The sequence below is a fragment of the Metopolophium dirhodum genome, chromosome 3, assembly GCF_019925205.1.
Source record: "Metopolophium dirhodum isolate CAU chromosome 3, ASM1992520v1, whole genome shotgun sequence".
Taxonomy (NCBI): domain Eukaryota; kingdom Metazoa; phylum Arthropoda; class Insecta; order Hemiptera; family Aphididae; genus Metopolophium; species Metopolophium dirhodum.
In genome coordinates, this window is record NC_083562.1 from 19,304,481 (window position 1) to 19,327,297 (window position 22,817).

At 27.3% G+C, this 22,817-nt stretch overlaps 2 protein-coding genes across 4 annotated transcripts; both read left to right on the top strand.

Moving 5' to 3' along the window:
* Positions 1-44: 44 nt before the first annotated feature.
* LOC132942084 (protein brunelleschi) lies at positions 45-13,210 on the top strand. 3 transcript variants are annotated; one of them, XM_061010387.1, is made up of 19 exons: positions 45-257; positions 6,308-6,434; positions 6,529-6,720; positions 6,841-7,121; positions 7,180-7,396; positions 7,465-7,579; positions 7,651-7,786; positions 8,989-9,129; positions 9,228-9,697; positions 9,765-9,990; positions 10,080-10,381; positions 10,446-10,672; positions 10,812-10,926; positions 11,024-11,093; positions 11,252-11,394; positions 11,450-11,606; positions 11,676-11,868; positions 11,935-12,179; positions 12,256-13,210. In XM_061010387.1, the coding sequence occupies exons 2-19, from the start codon at positions 6,314-6,316 to the stop codon at positions 12,400-12,402; spliced, it is 3,498 nt and encodes a 1,165-aa protein (XP_060866370.1). In that variant the 5' UTR covers positions 45-257; positions 6,308-6,313; the 3' UTR covers positions 12,403-13,210. The 3 variants fall into 3 exon arrangements, with proteins under 3 accessions (XP_060866370.1, XP_060866371.1, XP_060866369.1); XM_061010388.1 differs by lacking the exon at positions 45-257 and adding an exon at positions 5,893-6,236 and having other exon boundaries at positions 6,286-6,434; XM_061010386.1 differs by lacking the exon at positions 45-257 and adding an exon at positions 5,893-6,236.
* Positions 13,211-13,964: 754 nt separating this feature from the next.
* LOC132940731 (uncharacterized) lies at positions 13,965-18,363 on the top strand. Its single transcript, XM_061008453.1, has 4 exons — positions 13,965-14,098; positions 15,179-15,331; positions 16,872-17,069; positions 18,257-18,363. Exons 1-4 carry the CDS (start codon positions 14,084-14,086, stop codon positions 18,350-18,352), a joined length of 462 nt encoding a protein of 153 aa, XP_060864436.1. The 5' UTR covers positions 13,965-14,083; the 3' UTR covers positions 18,353-18,363.
* The last annotated feature ends 4,454 nt before the right edge of the window (positions 18,364-22,817 follow it).

A 22,817-nucleotide genomic window follows, 5' to 3' on the forward strand; every position in this document is an offset into this window, starting at 1 on the left:
TCTATAGTATATTATGTATATATAATACCCATTATAATATATTATAGTAATTAATATTAATCTTAGTCCGTGGTTGTATATAACATTATTATATTGTTCTGTGATTATAATATAGAAGTCCATGAGTCATGATAAAATAGATTTGTCATGTAGAAGTCTGTGTACACACTAGCGTCTTCGTTACAGCTTATCACTTTCAATCGCGGACTAACTACCTATTTATCTTAATCCGTGGATATTATATTAATTATAGAAATGTAAGTAAAATTGCATATTTTCATATTAATCGTATCGACAATTAGAATCTATGATTAATTGTCAATTATGAAATATACACATAATGTGCACGATGTCGTGTATGAATTTGTAAATCTACAAGCCATACAAATTATTATGGGTCAAAGTCACGAATTAAGATCTTAATTCGTGGTCATGGTTCAAAATAATGCATATATTTACCATACAATTTAATAAAACTTGAATAATCCCTATACCTACTAAGCGGGTTAAAGTAGCAGCCTTTGAGAACGCAACGTAGGCTGTATAAATTTGGTCTTTGGTAGTTAAGTTTCCTTATTCTAGTTTTCATCATGACAAAATATGTAATTTGTTATGGACCATATTCTTAAAATGAACTGAATTAAATTATAAAATATTCACATACTTCTATACTACATTACTAAAAAACCATAGAACAACTTGATTAGTAATACACTTACTATTTCAATAATATTAGACTACCTATATTATTATGTACTTACTCATTATACTATAGTAATTTTAAATTCTGAGCAAAGCGATGAATGTATTAATTTTATAATAATGTGTGTTTTTTTTTTTTTTATTTTTGTGTCTATCGTCACCTTTTAGGACAGTAAAAATGCTTGGATTTTCTTCAACAGTAACTTTTCTGATAGGAAAGTGAATCTAGTTGGTACTTTGAGGGGGGGGGGGCAAAATTTCCCAGTAGTTTTTAAAAGCGCCGTGAAAAACAAAAGAAAAATTAAGGAAAAACGGGAATTTTTACGCAAAATCTGTTTTCAAGAACATCGATTTTGGTTTTTGGTGTAACTCTAAAACAAATGAACATATACATGCAATTTTCTGGTTGTTAATATTTGCATTTTCAGATTTTCTATACACGATAAAATTTAAAAAATATTTTGATTAGTTTTGAACTGTTTAAGAACATTTTAAGTTTCCAATTTTATTAGTATTTTAGGTTCTGAGCGAAGCGATGAATGTATTGATTTTACAATGATGTGTATTTTAGATCCTGAGCGAAGCGATGAATGTATTGGTTCTACAATGATTTGTGTTTTTTTTTTATTTTTTTTTATTTTTTTTTATTTTTTTTTTATTTTTGTGTCTGTCATCACCTTTTAGGACAATAAAAGTGCTTGGATTTTCTTCAATAGTAACTTTTCTGATAGGAAAGTGAATCTAGTTGGTACTTTGGGGGGTCAAAAGTAAAAATTTCCCAGTAGTTTTCACAAGCGACGTGAAAAACAAAAGAAAAATTAAGGAAAAACGGGAATTTTTACGCAAAATCTGTTTTCGAGAAAATCGATTTTGGTTTTTGGTGTAACTCTAAAACAAATGACCGTAGGGACATGAAATTTCGACTGAATGTTTATATTAGCATTTTCTATACACCATAAAATTTACAAAATATTTTGACTCTTTTTGAGCTGTTTACGGCCATTGTCAGTTTTCAATTTTTTTAGTTTTTTTTTCTATAAATATCAATAAAATTTTATCTGTTGATTAAAAAAGCTTGAACATTTAATATAAGGCTCCTAATATATTGTTTAAATAACAGTCATAAATATTAAAATAATTTGACTCTTTTTGAGCTGTTTACGGATATTGTCAATTTTAATTTTTTTTTAGTTTTTTTTTCAAAAAAGTTCAAATGTTGACAAAATACGGAAAAATCACGAATAAAAACGTAAAATTTCCATGTATCTACAGCTATTCGTTTTTGAATAACAACAAAATAGCAAAATCGTTTCATGAGAAATCGTGCGAATTCAAATGTTGTAAAAATATGAATTTCAAACGCTCATAAAAATTTAATTTGACCTACTTGTAGACATTTTTTGTTTTGATTAAGGTAGACAAACTTATTGATAATCTTGTATTACATTTTAAAATCTTAGATTTAAAAATAAAATTTTTATGAATTTCTAGCTCAAAATAATTTGCACAATTTCGTCAGTTTTACGTATTTTGTCAATATTTAAACTTTAGATGCTTATAAAAAAAATTGTGACTATGGATTTTTAATGTTTTTCATCTGGTTTTGAAACAATAACCTAGGCGCCTTCTATTAAATTTTGAAGCTTTTTTAACCAACAAATAAAATTGTATTGATATTTATAGAAAAAAAATCTAAAAAAAAAAGTAATCACTGTAATGGATGGTGTTAAATTTGAATTCAATGATATAATATCATTGTATAAGAAAAACGATTCTGAGCGAAAACGGTCAGTCAGCCTATGATTTTACCAAGTATATTTGATGATATTATTGTGAATAAAGTAATTTATATATAACCTATTTACTCGGAGCCTTGTTTTAAATTTTCAATCTTTAGCCATAAAAGTTAAACATTTTATACATTTTTAACCACAAAATAATTAATAAATTATAAATTTGATAAATGTTGTCAAAATTTGAACTTTAAATGCTTATAAAAAAAAACTGTGCCTATGTATTTTTAATATTTTTCAACTGCTATTAGAACGATATATCAGGAGCCTTATATTAAATTTTCACGCTTTTTTACCCAACAAATAACATTTTATTGATATTTATAAAAAAAAATTGAAAACTGACAATGTCCGTAAACAGCTCAAAAAGAGTCAAAATATTTTCAAAATGTTATGGTGTATAGAAAATGCTAATATAAACATTCAGTGAAATTTTCAAGTATCTACAGTCATTCGTTGTTTAATTACAATAAAATAAGAAAATTGTTACATGAGAAATCGAGTAAATATCAAATGTTGTAAAAATATAAATTTCAGACGCTCATAAAAATTTAATTAAAGTTTCTTCTAGACATTTTTTTTTTGATAAAGGTAGACAAACTTATGAGTAATCTTATATAACATTTTCAAATCTTAGATTTAAAAAGCAAAATTTTTATGAATTCTCATCAAAATAATTTGCTATTTTTCGTGATTTTTTTCATCTGCCTTTGAAACAATAACCTAGGAGCCTTCTATTAAATTTTCAAGCTTTTTTACTCAACAGATAAAATTTTATTGATATTTATAGAAAAAAAAAACTAAAAAAATTGAAACTGACAATGACCGTAAACAGCTCAAAAAGAGTCAAAATATTTTGTAAATTTTATGGTGTATAGAAAATGCTAATATAAACATTCAGTCAAAATTTCATGTCCCTACGGTCATTTGTTTTAGAGTTACACCAAAAACCAAAATCGATTTTCTCGAAAACAGATTTTGCGTAAAAATTCCCGTTTTTTCTTAATTTTTCTTTTGTTTTTCACGTCGCTTGTGAAAACTACTGGGAAATTTTTACTTTTGACCCCCCAAAGTACCAACTAGATTCACTTTCCTATCAGAAAAGTTACTATTGAAGAAAATCCAAGCACTTTTACTGTCCTAAAAGGTGATGACAGACACAAAAATAAAAAAAAAATAAAAAAATAAAAAAAAATAAAAAAATAAAAAATAAAAAAAAAAATAAAAAAAAAACACACATCATTGTAGAATCAATACATTTATCGCTTCGCTCAGAATCTAAAATGGAAACTGAAAATGTCCGTAAACAGCTCAAAATATGTCAAAATATTTGGAAAATGATATGGTGTATAGAAAATGCTAATATAAATATTCAGTAAAGATTTCATGTATCTTCGGTCATTTGTTGTAGAGTTACACCAAAAACCAAAATCGATTTAGCAAAATATTGATTTTGCGTAAAAATTCCCTTTTTTCCTTAATTTTTCTTTTGTATTTCACGGTGCCTTTTAAAACTACTGGAAAACTTTTGACCCCTCAGTCTGTCAAAGTACCGACTAGATTCACTTTTCTATTAGGAAAGTTACTGTTGAAGAAAATCCAAGTATTTTAACTGTCCTAAAAGGCGATGACAGACACAAAATTTACACATTAGATACCTAAAACATCATATTAATATTTTTAATTATATCTACCTTATTCTCATAGTCGAAATTTCAATAAAAAAAACTCAGGTACTTTGCTCTGCATTTTCTTGACATTGATAATAATGATGCAGTAATAGCTTTTTTGAGCAAAAATGTTTTATAAGTAATAACTTATTTAACATTGAACGCTTGGCAGAACTAATCGTTAGTGTGAGCCGTTAGTGCCACCTGAAATGTATAGTCTTCATTACTATTTAATTATTAATGTTACTAATATTAGTTATAAATTATAATATAGTAAAAAAAGTTCAATAAATTATACTTGTACAAACCTGTATACATCTGGGTATAATATATTATTTTCAATTATATTTTTTAAATGTATCAAATCAAAATCTTGGAACTGAATACTGATTAGTGAATACTGAATAGCGCCGGGCTTGAAATCAAAATGAAAAATTTTAGTTTCATTTCTACATAGACCACATAATATATTGATATTTTTTTATTAATGTTTTTTTCTGATTTAAATTTAAAACAATAGATTGATATTATAATTTTATGATTTGTATATTATATTGCTGCAATCGATTTAGTTGTATTATAGTTTTTAATTAGTTTTTGAACACAATTTTACTTTTTTTTTTTATTTAAAATATCAATATTTTACATTTTTACGATTTTAATTTTAATTTCGACAAATCTGTCATCGTTTACGCGGCCGTGTAATTGACCCAAGTAAAAGAAACATTAATTATTTATTATTATTATTTATTTACATATAAACACATTATAGACCTATCGGCTATTATTGTTGAATTTTAAATTTAAATTAAAATTTTTTTTTTTTATTTGAATTCTATTTGTATATTATAAAAAATATAATACGATTATTATTTTGGTAAATAATATAATCGATTTAATTTATTTTCAATTTCAATACAAATTTTGAATATCATAAAAAAAAATTTGATTTTTATATCACTTGATTTCTTAGATGGTTTTTATCGATATTTATAAACGATTTCAAGCTTCGGAATAACGACTTGTCATAAATCTTAAATCAAAATTTGTCCGAATTAGATATAATGGAGGCTGTAATGCTGTAGGCATTGTGTTCTGAAGTTTGTAATAATTAAATAATATTAGTAAATACTCCGTAATACTCAGTTGCGGATCCAGTGTATATTTTTTTTTGCTGGGATGTATAGGGGAAGTACAAAACAATTTACAACATCTACACAATATATTGCAATATTTATATTTTATAGTTTACTAAACAAATTATAAACGTAATAATAATATGACCACAGAAATACAAAATAGTTATTCGCCGACCGGGTTTCATAGAAAACCAAAATAATACATTATTTTGGAAGCAGAGGTTTTGATACATAAATACCAACAATTTTTTAGTGTGCTAATTTTAAAAATGGAGGTGCTAACTGCTAATACACCCCAAGCCCACTCCTTAATTGCGCATATTGAGTTATTCTACTGTGCTATAGTGCAGTGTACTAGTCACACAGATAAATAACTCATTAATACATTATATTATGAACTACACACGTTTAAATTATGGGTAAAACAATAATACAGGATATAATATTGTGTGGACTGACTATAATATAGTTTTAGAATTAATCATTGACCTATATAGTTTATAGCCTTATAGGTCTATGGAATTATTCCTTTATTATCTATGAGTATACAGGATCCACCGATATGGCGTTATCAACAGTAAAATTGGTTATTATCTACTTCGATATTGCAGGCTGTTTTGTACTTTTTGAGCAGATATTAGTATATAACAATATTAGATAAGTTATTTAAAAAATTTGAAATTCAAACGAAAATACGAAGTATAAAATTAAAAACAAACTTGGCAGTTGACACTTGGCAATTTGTAATAAATATAAAATACGACTGATCAGTGAAATATTTATGTGATCAAGTATTAGGTATTATTAATATTTCGTTCTCTTGGAGAATTGAATTTTCTACGATTTAAATAATGATAACATTTTACTTGAATAAATCCATTTTGTTCTCGTCGTCAACCATTATATTTGTTTAAGATTGGATATAAAAGCAGGTGAGTATCAACATGTAATGAATGGTTGTATCATTAATATTTTGAATAGTCATGTCTGTACTGAATTTCAGGATTCAATGAGATCTTCAGTTAGTGCCATTTTGTCGACTCCAACGCAAGACCCAAACATGTCACATCCAGACTATGAAATGACTGTATATGATCACGGTACTCTACTTATACTGGTGAAACACCTGGGTAAATAATTAATATGTACATTTTATTAATTTGTGTTTGTTATTTATTCATTGTTATTATTGCCTCTAAAATGAAAGAAATGTATTGTCTTCAGGGGAAGAATTATCATCAAAAAACTTTAACCGTCTTTTTGAACGTATATGTCGGATCAATCAATTACGTGTAGTAGATGGTACCGGTACAGAACGATGTGTTCAAGCAAGATATATCAAAGAGTATCCAGTTGGTAATAATGATTGGGGTGATTTTCAAACTCATCGTCGGCTTTTGGGTCTTATAACTGTTTGTAAGTTTTTATTTATTACTTAAATATTATAATATGCTTATTATTTAAAAAAAACCTTTGTATAGATTTTATGAAAATTAAATACTAAACATCATCAATGTATGTGATTTATATTTTTAGCTAAATGTAAACTTCAAATTGAGTTAAATGAAATATGTAGATTACACGAGAGTTTAAAAGTTAAATATCAATCTACTCTATATGATTCACGATGTATTATATTTGGTGTAAATGCTCCAAACTCTCCAGAATTAAGTACACCATCAAATTTCAAGTCGAGAGATGTATATTATGCTAGTGATAATGATCCAAATCCTTCAATTGAAATGCATTTAAATGAATTTTTGTCCTCTTTGTTTTGGGTATTGGATGCCAAACGTCTGGAAAAATCAAAAGAAAAAGTATGTATTGCTATTGGATATTTTAAATATTTTTGGTATCTGAAATTTTTGTTCGTAGTTTGATAAAGCAACTTTGTTAATTGCTCCATTTGAAAAACGTAATATTATTGGTTTGGACATGGAGTCTAGAGCTAATAAAAAACGTTGCATGGGACGTGTAACCAAGCATTTAGCTGATTTGAATCTGCAAACTGGTTTTTTAAACGATGCTCTTAATTTCTATCAGACTGCTATAGATACACTACGATCTTGTAATGATTGGCTCTGGTTAGGAGGTAATTTAAATAGATAAAAAATAAAGTGCATTTTGAATATATTGATATAACTATTATTTTATTTAAAGGATGTTTGGAAGGGTTATGTGCAACATCATTAATGATACTACAACCTCAAAATCAACAGACAAAATCAAATTTTCAAAGAAATGCTTCACTACAAGAACGTCATTCTAGATTCAAGTATGTTTTCACTAGTTATTGTTCATTACTTATTGTATGATATTTTCTATAATCCTAAATTTACTTTAAAGGTTTAGACCATTGTCCACAAATACTGGTTTTGTTTCATTAGATGATAATGTTGTCAGATCTACAATGCCTCAGAATTTACTTAGCATTGATGACATTTATAAGAATTATGGTGAAGCTCTTAAACACTATAGTAAAGTAAGTAGCACTCTAACAGGTGAAAATGTTATAAAATATTAATTCTTTAAATACAGGCAGCATGTTTGGTTATTTTCCGGTGATCAAAATTAAAATAATATCCTAAAACGTACAATCAAAGTATTAAACCAAACAATATTTAAATATTAAACTGCAATTAGCTTGTATGGTAATCTCAAGAGCCCAGAATTATATGCATTTGCATAAGTGTAGGAGATTTTAAAATGTCCACGGTTCATATTAGACCGAATTTAAACACCAAAATTTATATTGCATATTTTGCATATTCAGAGGATTATTGCATATTTGTTCATAAATGCATATAACATGCATATTTAATGGGTTTTTAGTTAATTAGCTATTTTAATTTATGATAAATACATTAGGTATTTTTAAAAGAGAAAAAAAATGTTGAGTGTCTTCTATAGAAGAATATTGACATATTTGCAACTCTTCATGAGATCAGAGCACATATAATAGAAATTCGCTAGACTAAACCGGTTTAAAATTATCCCACATTATCCCGCACCGGGATAATGAACGATGTAAATGATATGGTCCAAACATCCTGGTGCATTAATTTTCACACCGGTTTAGTCTAGCGAATTTCCATATAGATAAGATATTAACAACAATAAATCACATAGACCCGTGTTTCAGCATACTATGTTGTAACTTCGATGTGCACAACAAAAACTCAATTTTATAACTGATTATTACAGATAGTTTTAGATTTTTTAATTTTGGTTGTCTTTTTTTTAGTTTTCTGAGAGTTTTAGACATTGATTTAAAACAATCTGTAATGTTTGATTAAAAAAAAATGAAGATTATAAAATATTGCATTTTGATTTTTAAATAATTACAATTATTACAGTATAAAAAAACATTTCCAATATAAAGTACAAAATCCTGTCTTATAAAATTTAATTTTATCAAATTACTGTTTGATATTTATACCATATTAATTATTAAGTATTAATAAAACTACATATTCACTGTCAGTAAAAATATAAAATATATTAGGATACTTTACCCATCTTACCTTAGATTAAGTATATAATAAATATAAAAGTGGTTTGCAACTAAATACTTATGTTAACTTTTCTCCCTAACAAGCATGGAAAATAATTAGTACTGCAATTTTTTTTTAAGTGCAAAAATGTATATTGTATACGCATATAATATATTTGTTTATCCTATAGTATTTAAATGCTGGAGTAGTATTAACCGAAGGAAGTCTAAAAGCTGCTCGTATTGCAGTTGACCATCATCATTTTATACATGTCCATTATTTTTTACAAAATGTTTTACCTGTAAACTTGACTTTGACTGACGAGGAGAAAGTAATTCTAAATATTTTTCAATATATTATTATAAAAATAAATAAATAATTAATTTTGATACAAACAAGTAAAAAAAAAAAATATTATTCAATTTACAGATACAACGTTTAATGAAACTAGCTGAATTATATTCAGAAATTGGTTTTCATCGTAAAGCATCATTTTTTCAATGGTTGGCCTCAAAAAGATATGTTTCTGCAAGTAATCCACACACCTCGTGGGAACAGTGCTATCAGTTATTACTAAAAATGTTGCCAGGGCATAAGTTATCTTTAGATCCAAATGATTATGTAACTGGAGGGCAATTTGGATGGCCTGAATTACAACGTCAAGTAGTTAATGAAATTGTATTGGCTGCAAAAAGAGTTGGAAATGCTAGTTTAGCAACAAGGCATTGTACATTCTTATTACAAACTATGTGGTGGATGATGGATAAAATAGAAAGAAGCGCTTATGCTACACAACTGTCTGTATTATCTGCACAATGTGAAGGTTCTCCTGTTCCTCTTGTATTGGATAATGGACTTGTAATACCTCCGGCAAATCTTTTAAACATACCACAACCCGAGTAAGAAGCTTCAGTTTGACAAATTAATATATTAATATATTATTTATAATATTATAATCTATTTTAGGAACTTCTCTGTTCAAAATTTAAAACTTCACTTAAGGCCTCATAAGTTAGTAAAAGCTAAGGAAGATTTTGGTCCATTTTTATTTACTCCATTGAAGTTTGGATCAATGGAAAAATATAATATTAAAAGTAATAAAATGGAATATGTTTGGGTTATAGATGAACCTTGTGAAGTTATACTAGAACTCAGTAATCCATTAAACTTTGAATTAGAAGTAACAAATATTGTAAGTGCATTATTTATTTATTAATTTTATTATCATAATGTTATAAATTATAATAGTAAAATTGTGTTCAATGGAAATTTTTATTTTAGCTTCTTTTAACTAATGGAGCTGTCTTTGAAAGTATTCCATTTTCTATGAATTTACCTCCAGAAATTAGTTATCAAAATGTTGTGTTAACTGGTATACCCAAAGAAGTCGGAGAAATTGAAATTAACGGTTATTCAACACATACGTTAGGAGTAAAATCAAATTGTCGTCTAAAAAATATTCCAAATGTTCCAGAAACCACATATAATGTACAAGTTATTCCTTCAATGCCCATTCTGGAAGCTATCATTTTAGACTCAAAAAATGATAATATATCTAATGTTACATTATTTGCTGGTGAAAGGTATATAAAATATAAAACCATTTTTTGTCTTTATTTGTATACTAATTATTTTTTATATTTTTAGTATGGATTATAGCCTTAAAATATCAAATGTTGGATCAATTTCTATTGATCTTTTAGAAATATCAATTGAATCGACTATAGAGCATTCATTAAAAAATAGCATAATTAAGGTTGATACTGAAAATATAAAAGATTATTTGCCAATTACACCTAAATCAGAAATTGTATTGGGGATTCACTTAACAGGTGCTTTAAATTTCCTTTCCAGCAACCAGTATCCACTTGCAGGTAATATTGTTATAACTTAAAATATTTGATTAAAAAGTATCATGCATTCAATTGTTTATTATAATTAAGTTAACATCTTGACTTTATATTAATTAAATATTGTATTTAATATTTATTAATACTATTTTCATTACTTTAGAATTAAATAGTTTGAAAAGTAGCCTAACTATATCAGGTCCAAGTTCATATCCATCATTACCTAGTCCTAGACAAAGGAATGAAAGATTGTCTCCAATGACTGCTTCTTCATATCGGTAAATTCAGATAAAGCTTTTATTTTTTGATCTTTTAAAATAATTTATTGTATTATGTATACATGTACAAAAAAAAAATGAATTGTATATTTTTCAGATCAGGAGAAAGCAGTTTAAATTCAAATTGTTCGAGATATAGAAGCCCAACTGATATAACATCTTTAAAAGTAACATTTATTTTATTTATGATTCACAAAGATATTAATTTAATTTAATACATACATTATAGTATTATGCCTACATAATTTTTTCATGGTCCATAATTATTTTTATATAATTATAATGCATATTTTGTTAAATAAATAATAAATATCTTTAACTTTAGGTTATTGAATTTAATATTAAAATAAAATATGCTGGAGGAGAAGGTATGGCTGCTGGTTATTGCCGGATAATTTCATGTACATTATCATTAAATATTTTCAATTCTGTATTAGTAACTGGATGGGATGTCCTACAAGCAGAAACGTGAGTTTATTGTATTATTTTATTTATTAATGCAGTCATTATATTTGTATTTTAGGGGTTCCCAATTTTATTTGGTACTTGATGTTGTGAATGTTACTAATCAAGAAATGGAACTTAAATATGCAACAAATAAAAGTATTTTAATGGAAGAAAAAGAATCTTACAGAATTCCTGTACCTGTTGATAGATTTTTAATTCATAGTTTAGAACAGGTTTAATGACTTATTAAATAATAATCTATATTTTATACCGATTCAATGTAATTTTAATTTTAATTTTAGGTTAGTAGTGGCGAAGAAGGGCAAGCTGATATGGTGTCCCAGTGCAATAAACATATTGCTGAACAAGTTTTGTTGAGATGGTCAGTTAATTCTTATGATGATTTACCACCTAGATGGGGTGTTGCAAAATTATATGGTCTTACATTGTGTCCTCAGATGCTTGATATTGTTTGCACATCACCTATTTATTGGGGTAAATTACTGCACCAAATATTTGTATATCAAGTCTATAGTAATATAAAATACACACTTTTATTAGAAATCAATTTAAATGAAGAAAAAATTGTCAGTGAGTGTGATGAAAAACTGTTATCAGAAACATCCCAATATCCTGTTGGTCAGCAGCTAAAGCTACAGATTTGGGTACATAATTCTCTTATGTCTCCGTTGGATGATGTTACATTGGAACTAAATTTTTACCAGGACTATCTGAACGGAACTACAAACAATCAACTAGGAAATAGATTAGCTACTACAGGATCAACTAAGACTTATACTACTAGAGTGAGTATATATCTTTAAGTTGATTAATACATAAGTCAAAAATTCAAAATAATTATACATTTATAAATATATATAGGTTAACAAACATGATAACCTATATCATGAATGTGGTGTAATATTCTTTTATCCCGGTCAATACAAATTGAATTTGCAGTGTCAAACATTAAAGCAGCATATATGGAAATTAATACCTCCATTACAGTTGGATATTACTGCTGAATAAATCGTTAATATAATATTATTCATTCATTTGTTATTCGTATATATATATATTGTACCTAAATTCAAAAATAATGAGATACAATAATATAAGTTGTTAAAATACTTACAATATTTACTGCCATGGTATATTCCTTTTAATTAAACATTAATTTAATTCTATAATGATTATTTTGTTCTCTGTTATGAAATACAAAGAATTGCAATGTTTGTAATGGAAATTGAAAAAAATATTATTTAACATTTATAAAATATGTTGATGAATTATTCCTGGGGATGAATCAAAATTCTTAAATTGTCATTTATCTAAACTTATCAATACACTAAGGGTTTTTTATGCACACTGCATAGAACATTTATACCCTTTATTATTATGAATAATAAACTAAACCTGGTACGACTATTTTAAATGATTGACCTAAGTGGATTCAAGTGGCAAGGCCATTTTAAGCTCAATTTTGCTTTTTTTGACACCAGTCAACAATGCTTCAAAACAAAATATAATAATTTTTAATATTACTATATTAGTACGTTAATTTTTTTATTGTTTATTCTTAATTTATGTTAATAAAATATTCATATTGTGTATTTAATCAATGATATAAAATATTCATATTGTGTATTTAATCAATTATATAAAATATAAATATAAATATATTACTTCATGATTACATTTTTAATTGTGTTCAAATGTTATTTATTTTTAAATACAAATTGTCTTATTATATTTTTATTATGATACCATATATATGTTTTTTGTTAGTAATTATGAATTATGATTGTTTTATTGTATAATATATATTTATTTTTTGTTTAAATCAATATTTTGGGTATATAGATATTTTTCTTAACCTAATAATATTATAATCTCTTGAAAATAAGTTTATTTGTGTGTAGGAAATTCATATTTGATAATCTGTTTGTCATGTATGTATTACTTTGTCATTTGTGAATTTAACCGTTGTTGATCATTTGGAATTGAGTCCAGCATCAGAAATCAACTCATAACCTGACTAAGTGAGGGCGTAATTATAGTTCTAGGACATTTATAGTTTGGAAAAGTAACCAAAAAGAGGATGTCAGCGCACTATTGATTCTGCGCAAATGCTTTTGTCTATGTTGCGCGTAGGCTAGAGAGAGAAAACAAATAGTGCGCTGATATCCTCTTAAATACCGGTTAATAAAATTAACAAATGTATTTATCTATTAGCAAAAACAGAACATCATGGGTTATTTTAAATAAATAATTTTGTTAGCCTCCCCAGAATTTTAACCCTATAGTTGCGCCTATGCACAGTTCTGTGTATACAGTATACGCCATGTTTTTTAGTCTGTTCACGTCTATGTATTTGATCCGTGGTGGGCGATGGCAGATAAAACGGAAAGTCATGTACCTAATATACTAATATCATGCCATCTCTATGGTAGTAACAATCACCCACAAATATGTATAATAATATATTTCTATATGGAAGTCTGTGCAATCACCAACCATAATTAAACAGATGAAGAAATGGACTATGACATAACTAATATTGATTATTGTATTGCCTACCTAGTATTTTCGTGAACATGTGTGGGTATATTTCATAAGGCTGATCTAAATAAAATATAAATTAATTGTATTGATCTTAAATTGAAAAACATTTCCGGTTAAACAATAAAACATTTTCAATCAAAGTAATATGAACAACAAAATGGTAATTATAATATTTTAAATTATTAGGTAAGATTAACATTCAGTAGATTGTAGCGTACCCAGGGTTTTGGGTTTCAGGTGGAGAGGTATGGGCGAATGGCCAATCAAAATTCCTCAACTGTAAACAAATTATTATTCATGTTTTGTCTTATATTTTTACCTACATCTTTCAAAATTATTGAAAATTATTATTTAAAGGAATTGATTAGTAATTTATCTGATGTAAAACTTACATGTCTTAACGAGTTATAAATTCCCAAAATAATTAAGAATTTAATAGAGGATGTCATACCCGCATGTGTTTCCGTCTTACACACTAACGACATCACAAATTTTCGTTCACCAGTTTCAATAGTGTGCAGCCATTAGTTTTGATATTGTATGATGTACCTATATTGTATATTTGTATGATACTGTAGAGTGGATTAGCCTATTATAAAATGTATATACATGATTTTTATTTATTACCTCACGTTGGTTTTTATTGATATTATTAGCTTTAAGTAGGTTATGATCATTTTAAAATGTACCGTTTCAAAAAGGTCATAAGCATAACTTACTTAATAATTATATCAATAAAAGCCTACGTGGGCCGTGGGGCTATAGATAATAACCTTACCTTTAAATTGTATAATAAGTCACTCTAATATTAAAATTTAAAACTAACACTCATTGAAACTGGTGAACGAAAATTTGATATGTCGAACGTGTGTAACACGGGGTTTTCACATGAACTATTTTGTTTATAAAATACGTCTGTTTATTTATGACGTAAATATACCGTACGAGCTTATACCCATATATGTATATAGTATGTATTGACGTTATTTCCCCGGGATAAGTTAACAATTGGTATGATGTATTTTTTTAAATATATAATACAAATTGATCGACTTAGCCTTTATGTCGATTTATATCTATAATATTACAATATATAGAATTTAATCTATAAATATTGCCTTTATAGAAGTCCATTTTGCAAACGGGTTGTTTCGAATCCTTTTTAGCTTAAGTACAAAATAATAAACCCTTAGTCAAATATTATTTTACACCTAGTTGTTAACACTTTTCCATAATTTAGAACTATCCGTCACCTGATATGACTCCTGAACAACTCCAAAAACTTTTACCGTATAAAAAGTCTGAAGATTCGATACATTTTAGCCTGCCGGATAATTTTGTTCCCGGATCCATTGCTTTCGCCAACTTTCCTGTCCGACCCAACATACGTAAAGTAAGAAAACATTTTGTTACCATTTATTTATAATATTTATATACTTTATATTTTATTACAGTATATTATTAATCTGAGTACCCCACTATTTTCAAAATAATAAGTTATTATTTTAAAGTAGGGTAGGTATATCATAGGTGTAGTACTGTATAGTGACTACATAGTGTCTACCATGGTTCATAAATTATAGAGTGGTCAATAGAGTTAGAATTCCTACCTCTGTCACTTTAAAATAGTAAGTAGTCTTCGTGCTAAGTACTGCTAACGAATCGTGGGACGGGTGAGACTTGCTTAGACGCTTACCTATTTATGAATAAGTAATATAATATTACATGGGCGCCGCCAGGAATTTTATCAGGGGGGTGCATCGTGCATAGTATACGCCGATTTTTAAATAATGTTTAAATAATTTTAGTTTAATACGTAGAAATATTTTTCAAATTATATGACGATACAAAGTTGTTTTTGTTTTTTTCGTCGGATACAAAGTAATGTGGACTAAACATTCTGCAGTTGTATAGAAACAATTCATTGACTGAATTTACCGTAATATTTACAAAATCTAAAGAAATCGCCGAAGAACTTGATGTTGAAATACGTCCCCTCTAGTAGCTGCACGACAGATTCAAAGATCGAATCATCCTTCTACATACCATGAAGAGCTATTCAGAAAACAATTTTCGTTGCTTATCTAGATTCAGTCATATCTTCATTAAAATATCATTTTTCTAAAACTCACAATCAATCATTTTCTCTAATAGATCCTCATCTCTATGCCATGAAAAACATGAGTAAAGAACAGTTTACTTGCATATGAAATGATATTGTAAAACTATGTGGAAACATTTAGCCATCAAATTTTATGACTGAAACCACAACATGGTATAAAATGTGGAAAAATGATACAAAGCCATTCGATTCGATTATAAAAGATTTTTAACCAGCTATGGCCCACGCAATCAAGGTTGGAGCAACTCTTCCAACTACAACCTGCAGTATTAAACGTTCATTTATTACTTTGAGACGTGTCAAGACCTGGAACAGAGACAGTATGGTCTTATGGGCGATGACCGATTGTCCGAATTGTGTTATTGTGTATGATGAGTGTACATAGAAAGAGACAAGAAGACGATACCAAATTAATTGAAAATTCAATTGAAGAATTTGGAAAAAACCTAGGCATTTACAGTTATAATTTAAAAAATAAGTATTAAATATAATTTATAATAGATAAACAATAATTATGTAAAATAAGTATTTAATTTTTAATAGATAATTAGGTAAAATAAGTACCTATTATAATAGATGATTATGCAAAATAAAATATTTTCAATATCATAAAATTTTAAGAGGCGGTGCCCTTGTAATATTATATTATAATAAAGATATAGAACTTAAAACAATTGTTATAGAATATAGTGGCCCTCAGGCCTCGACATAATATACGATTATTTATTTAAAACAATTTTGTAGGCAGTACTAGGCACCTTGCACATACTTAAAAAAATGTTTTTATTGTTATTTTGTGTTTTAAATACAGCAAACTGCAAATAAACCAAATAAAAGAGCACATCACTCCACCTGGACTCAAAGTGAAGCAAAAAGGATCTATGTAAAAAAGACGATGAATTTATATCATTGGACACAGCCTGGACTGCCCACAGACTTTGTTCGAAAAATTATTTCAGATAGTTGGGATAATATGACCGTAGAAGAAAAACAAGTGTACGAAAAACAGGTGAGTAAAAAAAAGAATTCGACACACATTATTTATTTTTCTGTGGTTTCTGTAGGTACCTTGTACCTCGTAAGTTTCTTAATTACCCATGACAATTTAAGAGAATAGCCCAAATAGTTTATAGTGGCAACTGACTAATTATATATCTAATACCTAATTCATAAATAATAATAGGTTATATTTTGTAATTATGACATTAATTGGTAATATTCCCGGGACCTAACATGATTGAATGTTAGCATATACATTTCTATTTTCATTATATGGATGTTTTTTTTTCGATAAGATCAAGTAATGATATAATGATATTAATTTAAGTTTTAACTACCTATAACTTGGTAATTTCAAATCGGTAGTGTGAATATTCAATGTAAGTTACAAATAATTTTCTTATTATATAGGTACACAGCCAAGGGGGGGAGGGAGTGGGTAAATCGTACAACTCAATCTGATGCTACTAACTCTGAAAATATAAATTCAATCTCGTATGGTATGGTTAAAATAAATTTAACATTGCTTAAAAATTATTTTTGATTAGTATTGAGGTATAAAAATTATTTTTTTAACCAACCAAAGGTAAATTTTAAATTATTAAGATTCTTATTGGTATGGGATTCTGCCTAAGGGGCTGAGGGAGTATGGAGATGGAAGCCCTCTACAAGCTCTACAAGTTTCTCATGGAAAACAAATTATGGAAAATGAGTAATGACCTGGGGGTCCAAAATTACTGCCCTCATCCCCCTAATAGACATTTTCTGGCTACGTGTCTGGGTACATAATATATCAGCTGACAGGTTAATATCCATACAGATTGTAAATAATATTACCTATATAAAGTATATTTAAAAGAAAGACACAACGAAGGATTAAATAATACAAGCCATTATAGCTATTGTGTTAATTGTTAGGTATAAGATCCATACTCTATAGATTTTGTTAAAGAGTTTTTGAATGATTTTCTTGTCCGAATAGATCTTGATCATTATAATATAGGAATCCTTATTTATTTTTATACACTCGTTAGTCTTGAATTTTATAAGTGGCTCAGTCTTTCAGATAAGTCTATACCGCGAGGATATTATAATGTTGGTACCATATGCTTAACACGATTATAAGTTTACCTATTAAATATTAATCAATAATCGCGTATTATTGTGTGAATAAAAATAAAACCTTTTTGTATATAGGCAAACGGAGAGTACGGGCCCTTGATGGTTCACCCTCACTTGTCACTTATGTATCAATGTGGACAGCTAGGAACGTTTTCCAAGCAATCGGAATAATCATGAAGGAGTTTCATAATTTATTTGTTATATATTATGTATGGTAATTAATTCATTTTAATATTAATACACTTCAATAATCTAACGTACTTCTTTGTAAACAAAATTTTCTCATTAAAATTCAATCGATCTATAGTTTACCTTTGTTGGTACATGTACACAATTAATTGCTATTTAATAAATAAACGCAGCACTATGTGTAATACATTGTAGTATCGTACCTACATATTATTATACATAAATACAGTCTTATATCACGAATGATGAGATTAGCGAACTAGGATCCGTCGTTTCTATATTGGGGGACTAAACTAGTTCCTATTTATGTAATGTTTATCAGTATATTGTTGTTTTTATAGTTTATACTGTTACGTACTTTATTAATATCTAAATTTATATTGGGCTCGTCCCGTTTCATTATAATAAATCAATTAATTATCATACTTAACGAGCTTAGGCATAACTAGGTATTTAAGTTAGTTATGGGGTGAGGGGCTGGAGTAATTTTTTGATACCTAGTGAAATAATCCTCGTCCCACACACAGTTAAAACTTTATAAGTTAATAGCACGATTAAAGAATTACCTTGAATAGGTATATCTTAAATCGTGGTTAATAGTTATAACTTATAACTTATAACTTAATTTATATCTTATATAACTTATATCAATTTAAATGAATATAACATACAACATGAAGAGACCAATATTCTAACATTCCTCAATTTGTTCAATATACCTTTGTAAAATCTGGTCATACTGTTATTTATTTATTTATATATTTAAACATGCAATGCCCAAGAAAAAAGAAATATACCTAGGTAGTAAATCTAAAATATAGAACAAATATAAACAAATTAGCAATACGTAATGTATAGTTATATATTGGTAAGGTATAATTATAAGTTATTTATGACATTATCAAGATAAATATTAAAAAGTGAAATATTATTTTTACAAAATAAGTTAATATTTAGCCAACCTATTTACATGACCCAATAATCTAGTTATCTGAGCGTTTTTAGAGTAGTTGGAACAATGAAATGGCACATAAAACGTAATAGATCGCCTAGTTCGACACTCTGGAACAAAGAAGTTTTTTTTTTATTGAACAAACATTTATATTTACAATCTGTAATTTCTCGTTATACAATAAATACATTTCATGTGGTTTGATTGACGGAAAGGGGAAGTCACCCAATGGTGGCACCCCGAATGAACAAATAAGTTAAAAGATGAGATCTAAGTTTTCTAACTTACAAAGTTTTTAAATGTGTTATCGATAGCAAATGTGAGTAAGATTTGTGATTTTGTCGTTGAGTTCAAACATTTCAATGAAAATAGCCTTAATAATCGATGCTGTATTCCCTCAATGGATCTAGCTGGACCCAATATATGTAAGGATACCATAAGGATTCCATACAATAGAGTTGTACTCAAGTAGCGACCGAATAAAAGAGCAATATATACAGGAATTAAGAGATTTGAATACTTTTGGATTGTTGAAATCAGAGGAAGCTCTATTTATAAATCCTAACATTGAAGATGCTTTATTTAGAATATAACCATAATGATAAACGCCTCAACATATTAAACAAAAACGTAAATCAGTGAACTCCAGACTCCATCTTTTGAGACCCCTATTAAAATCAAAACTTTCCTTAACCAACAAACTCACGATATACAAATCGATAATCCGCCCGGTTTGGCTCTATGGCATCCAACTATGGAGGCCAGCAAAACCCTCCAAGCATTCCAGTCCATATGCCTACGCCTAATAACCTCTGCCCCTTGGTATGTTACCAATAAAAACCTCCATAAAGATCTGAACATGCCAACCCTTAACGACCTAGCCAAATCCTATTATTCAAAATTCCACTCAACGCTCCGCGCTCAAACCCCATCATTAAAAGTTTATCCTCTACCTCTATCATTCCTAGAAGGTTAAAAAGGCATTGGCCAAGAGATCTCCTCAACACCTAACTTAAAAAAAAAAAAAAAAACATTAATTAAATAAACTCAAACCCTAATTTCTGGTCAGGTGGCACTGCTGAGAGCCTTCCTTCTCTTGTTATTTTTTTTTCTTATAATACTTACTTACTCTGTCACCACACTTACTCATTATACACTTATGTATAGATTGTAAACATACTTTATTTTTAATAAAAAAAAAAAAAAAAAAAAACCATAATGATCATCAAATTATAAAGAAAAGTAAAAATAAATATGTGTTTTTTTTTTTTAATTTTAAATTTTAAAATTGTTTGTGTTTGTCATCACCGTTCTGGCCAGTGAAACTGCTTCGATTTTCTTCAACAGTATCTTGTTTGATGGGAAAGTGAATCTAGTTGGTACATTTTGGAGGTCGAACAGTAAAAAATTCCCAATAGTTATCAAAAGCGCCGGGAAAAACTAAATACAAATTAAGGAAAAACGCGAATTTTTACGTAAAATCGATTTTTGACAAAATTGATTTTGGTTTTTAGTGTAACTTTAAAACAAATGGCTGTAGGATACATGAAACTTTCACAGGTTGTTTTATTAGCATTTTCTATACACGATAAAATTTTCAAAATATTTTGATTCGTTTTGAATTGTTTACGGGTACTTTTAGTTACCAATTTTTTTTATTTTCTTTTCCATAAATGTCATTACAATTTTATTTGTTGGGTAAAAAAGCATGAACATTTAATACAAGGCTCCTAATATATTGTTTAAATAACAGTCATAAATATTAAAAATCCATACTCAATTTTTTTTTACATCATTTAAAGATTAGGTAAAGAGTTCAAATATTGACAAAGTTTATCAAATTTAAAATTTAATAATTATTTTGTAGTTAAATATTTATAAAACGTTCGATATTTATTGATAATGTTTGAAATTGTAAAACAAGGTTCCACATATAAATAGGTTATTCTGTAACAAAAAATATAAAAACACAATTTTTTTTATAGTTATTTTATGTTTAAATTTGAACGAAATTACATATTAAATAACCAAGAATAACGATTTTAGTTGTATTTTTGTAACTGTAGGTATAATATTAATTCAACTTATCGGCAGCCGTATGTAATGTAAATATAATATAAAAATCCTAGAGTGACAAACCGTCTCCGCTCAGAATTGTTTTTCGTATACAATAATTGTATATCATTGAATTCAAATATAATATCATCCACTACAGTGAACCACTTTTAACCTACTGCACAGCACAGCGACATCCACTTACCTACCTTTTTTAGATTCTGAGCGAAGCGATGAATGTATTGATTTTACAATGATGTGTGTTTTTTTTTTATTTTTTGTGTCTGTCATCACCTTTTAGGACAGTAAAAGTGCTTGGATTTTCTTCAATAGTAACTTTACTCAAAGGAAAGTGAATCTAGTTGGTACTTTGGGGGGTCAAAAATAAAAAAGTCCCAGTAGTTTTCACAAGCGACGTGAAAAACAAAAGAAAAATTAAGGAAAAACGGGAATTTTTACGCAAAATCTGTTTTCGAGAAAATCGATTTTGGTTTCTGGTGTAACTCTAAAACAAATGACCGTAGGAACATGAAATTTTTGACTGAATGTTTATATTAGCATTTTCTATACACCATAAAATTTACAAAATATTTTGACTCTTTTTGAGCTGTTTACGGCCATTGTCAGTTTTCAATTTTTTTAGTTTTTTTTTCTATAAATATCAATAAAATTTTATCTGTTGAGTAAAAAAGCTTGAAAATTTAATAGAAGGCTCCTAGGTTATTGTTTCAAAGACAGATGAAAAAAATTAAAAATCCTTAGTCACAGTTTTTAATTATAAGCATTTAAAGTTCAAATTTTGACAAAATACGGAAAAATCACGAAAAATAGCAAATTATTTTGATGAGAATTCATAAAAATTTTGCTTTTTAAATCTAAGATTTGAAAATGTAATATAAGATTACTCATAAGTTTGTCTACCTTTATCAAAAAAAAAATGTCTAGAAGAAACTTAAATTAAATTTTTATGAGTGTCTGAAATTTATATTTTTACAACATTTTATATTTACTCGATTTCTCATGTAACAATTTTCTTATTTTATTGTAATTAAAAAACGAATGACTGTAGATACTTGAAAATTTCACTGAATGTTTATATTAGCATTTTCTATACACAATAAAATTTTGAAAATATTTTGACTTTATTTGAGCTGTTAACGGACATTGTCAGTTTTCAATTTTTTTAGTTTTTTTTTTCTATAAATATCAATAAAATTTTATTTGTTGGGTAAAAAAGCGTGAATATTTAATATAAGGCTCCTGATGTATCGTTCTAATAGCAGTTGAAAAATATTAAAAATACATAGTCACAATTTTTTTTTATAAGCATTTAAAGTTCAAATTTTGACAACATTTATCAAATTTATAATTTATTAATTATTTTGTGGTTAAAAATGTATAAAATGTTTAACTTTTATGGCTAAGGATTGAAAATTTAAA

What these genes read in the sequence shown, in the direction of transcription:
- LOC132940731 (XM_061008453.1), top strand. An exon ending in TCCGACCCAACATACGTAAA is followed by an intron (nt 15,332 to 16,871) that starts GTAAGAAAACAT and finishes TTTTAAATACAG; the next exon opens with CAAACTGCAAATAAACCAAA. An exon ending in AACAAGTGTACGAAAAACAG is followed by an intron (nt 17,070 to 18,256) that starts GTGAGTAAAAAA and finishes TTTTGTATATAG; the next exon opens with GCAAACGGAGAGTACGGGCC.
- LOC132942084 (XM_061010387.1), top strand. Translation starts at nt 6,314, where the DNA reads ATGAGATCTTCAGTTAGTGCCATTTTGTCGACTCCAACGCAAGACCCA. An exon ending in TGATTGGCTCTGGTTAGGAG is followed by an intron (nt 7,397 to 7,464) that starts GTAATTTAAATA and finishes TTTTATTTAAAG; the next exon opens with GATGTTTGGAAGGGTTATGT. An exon ending in TAATTCATAGTTTAGAACAG is followed by an intron (nt 11,607 to 11,675) that starts GTTTAATGACTT and finishes TTTTAATTTTAG; the next exon opens with GTTAGTAGTGGCGAAGAAGG.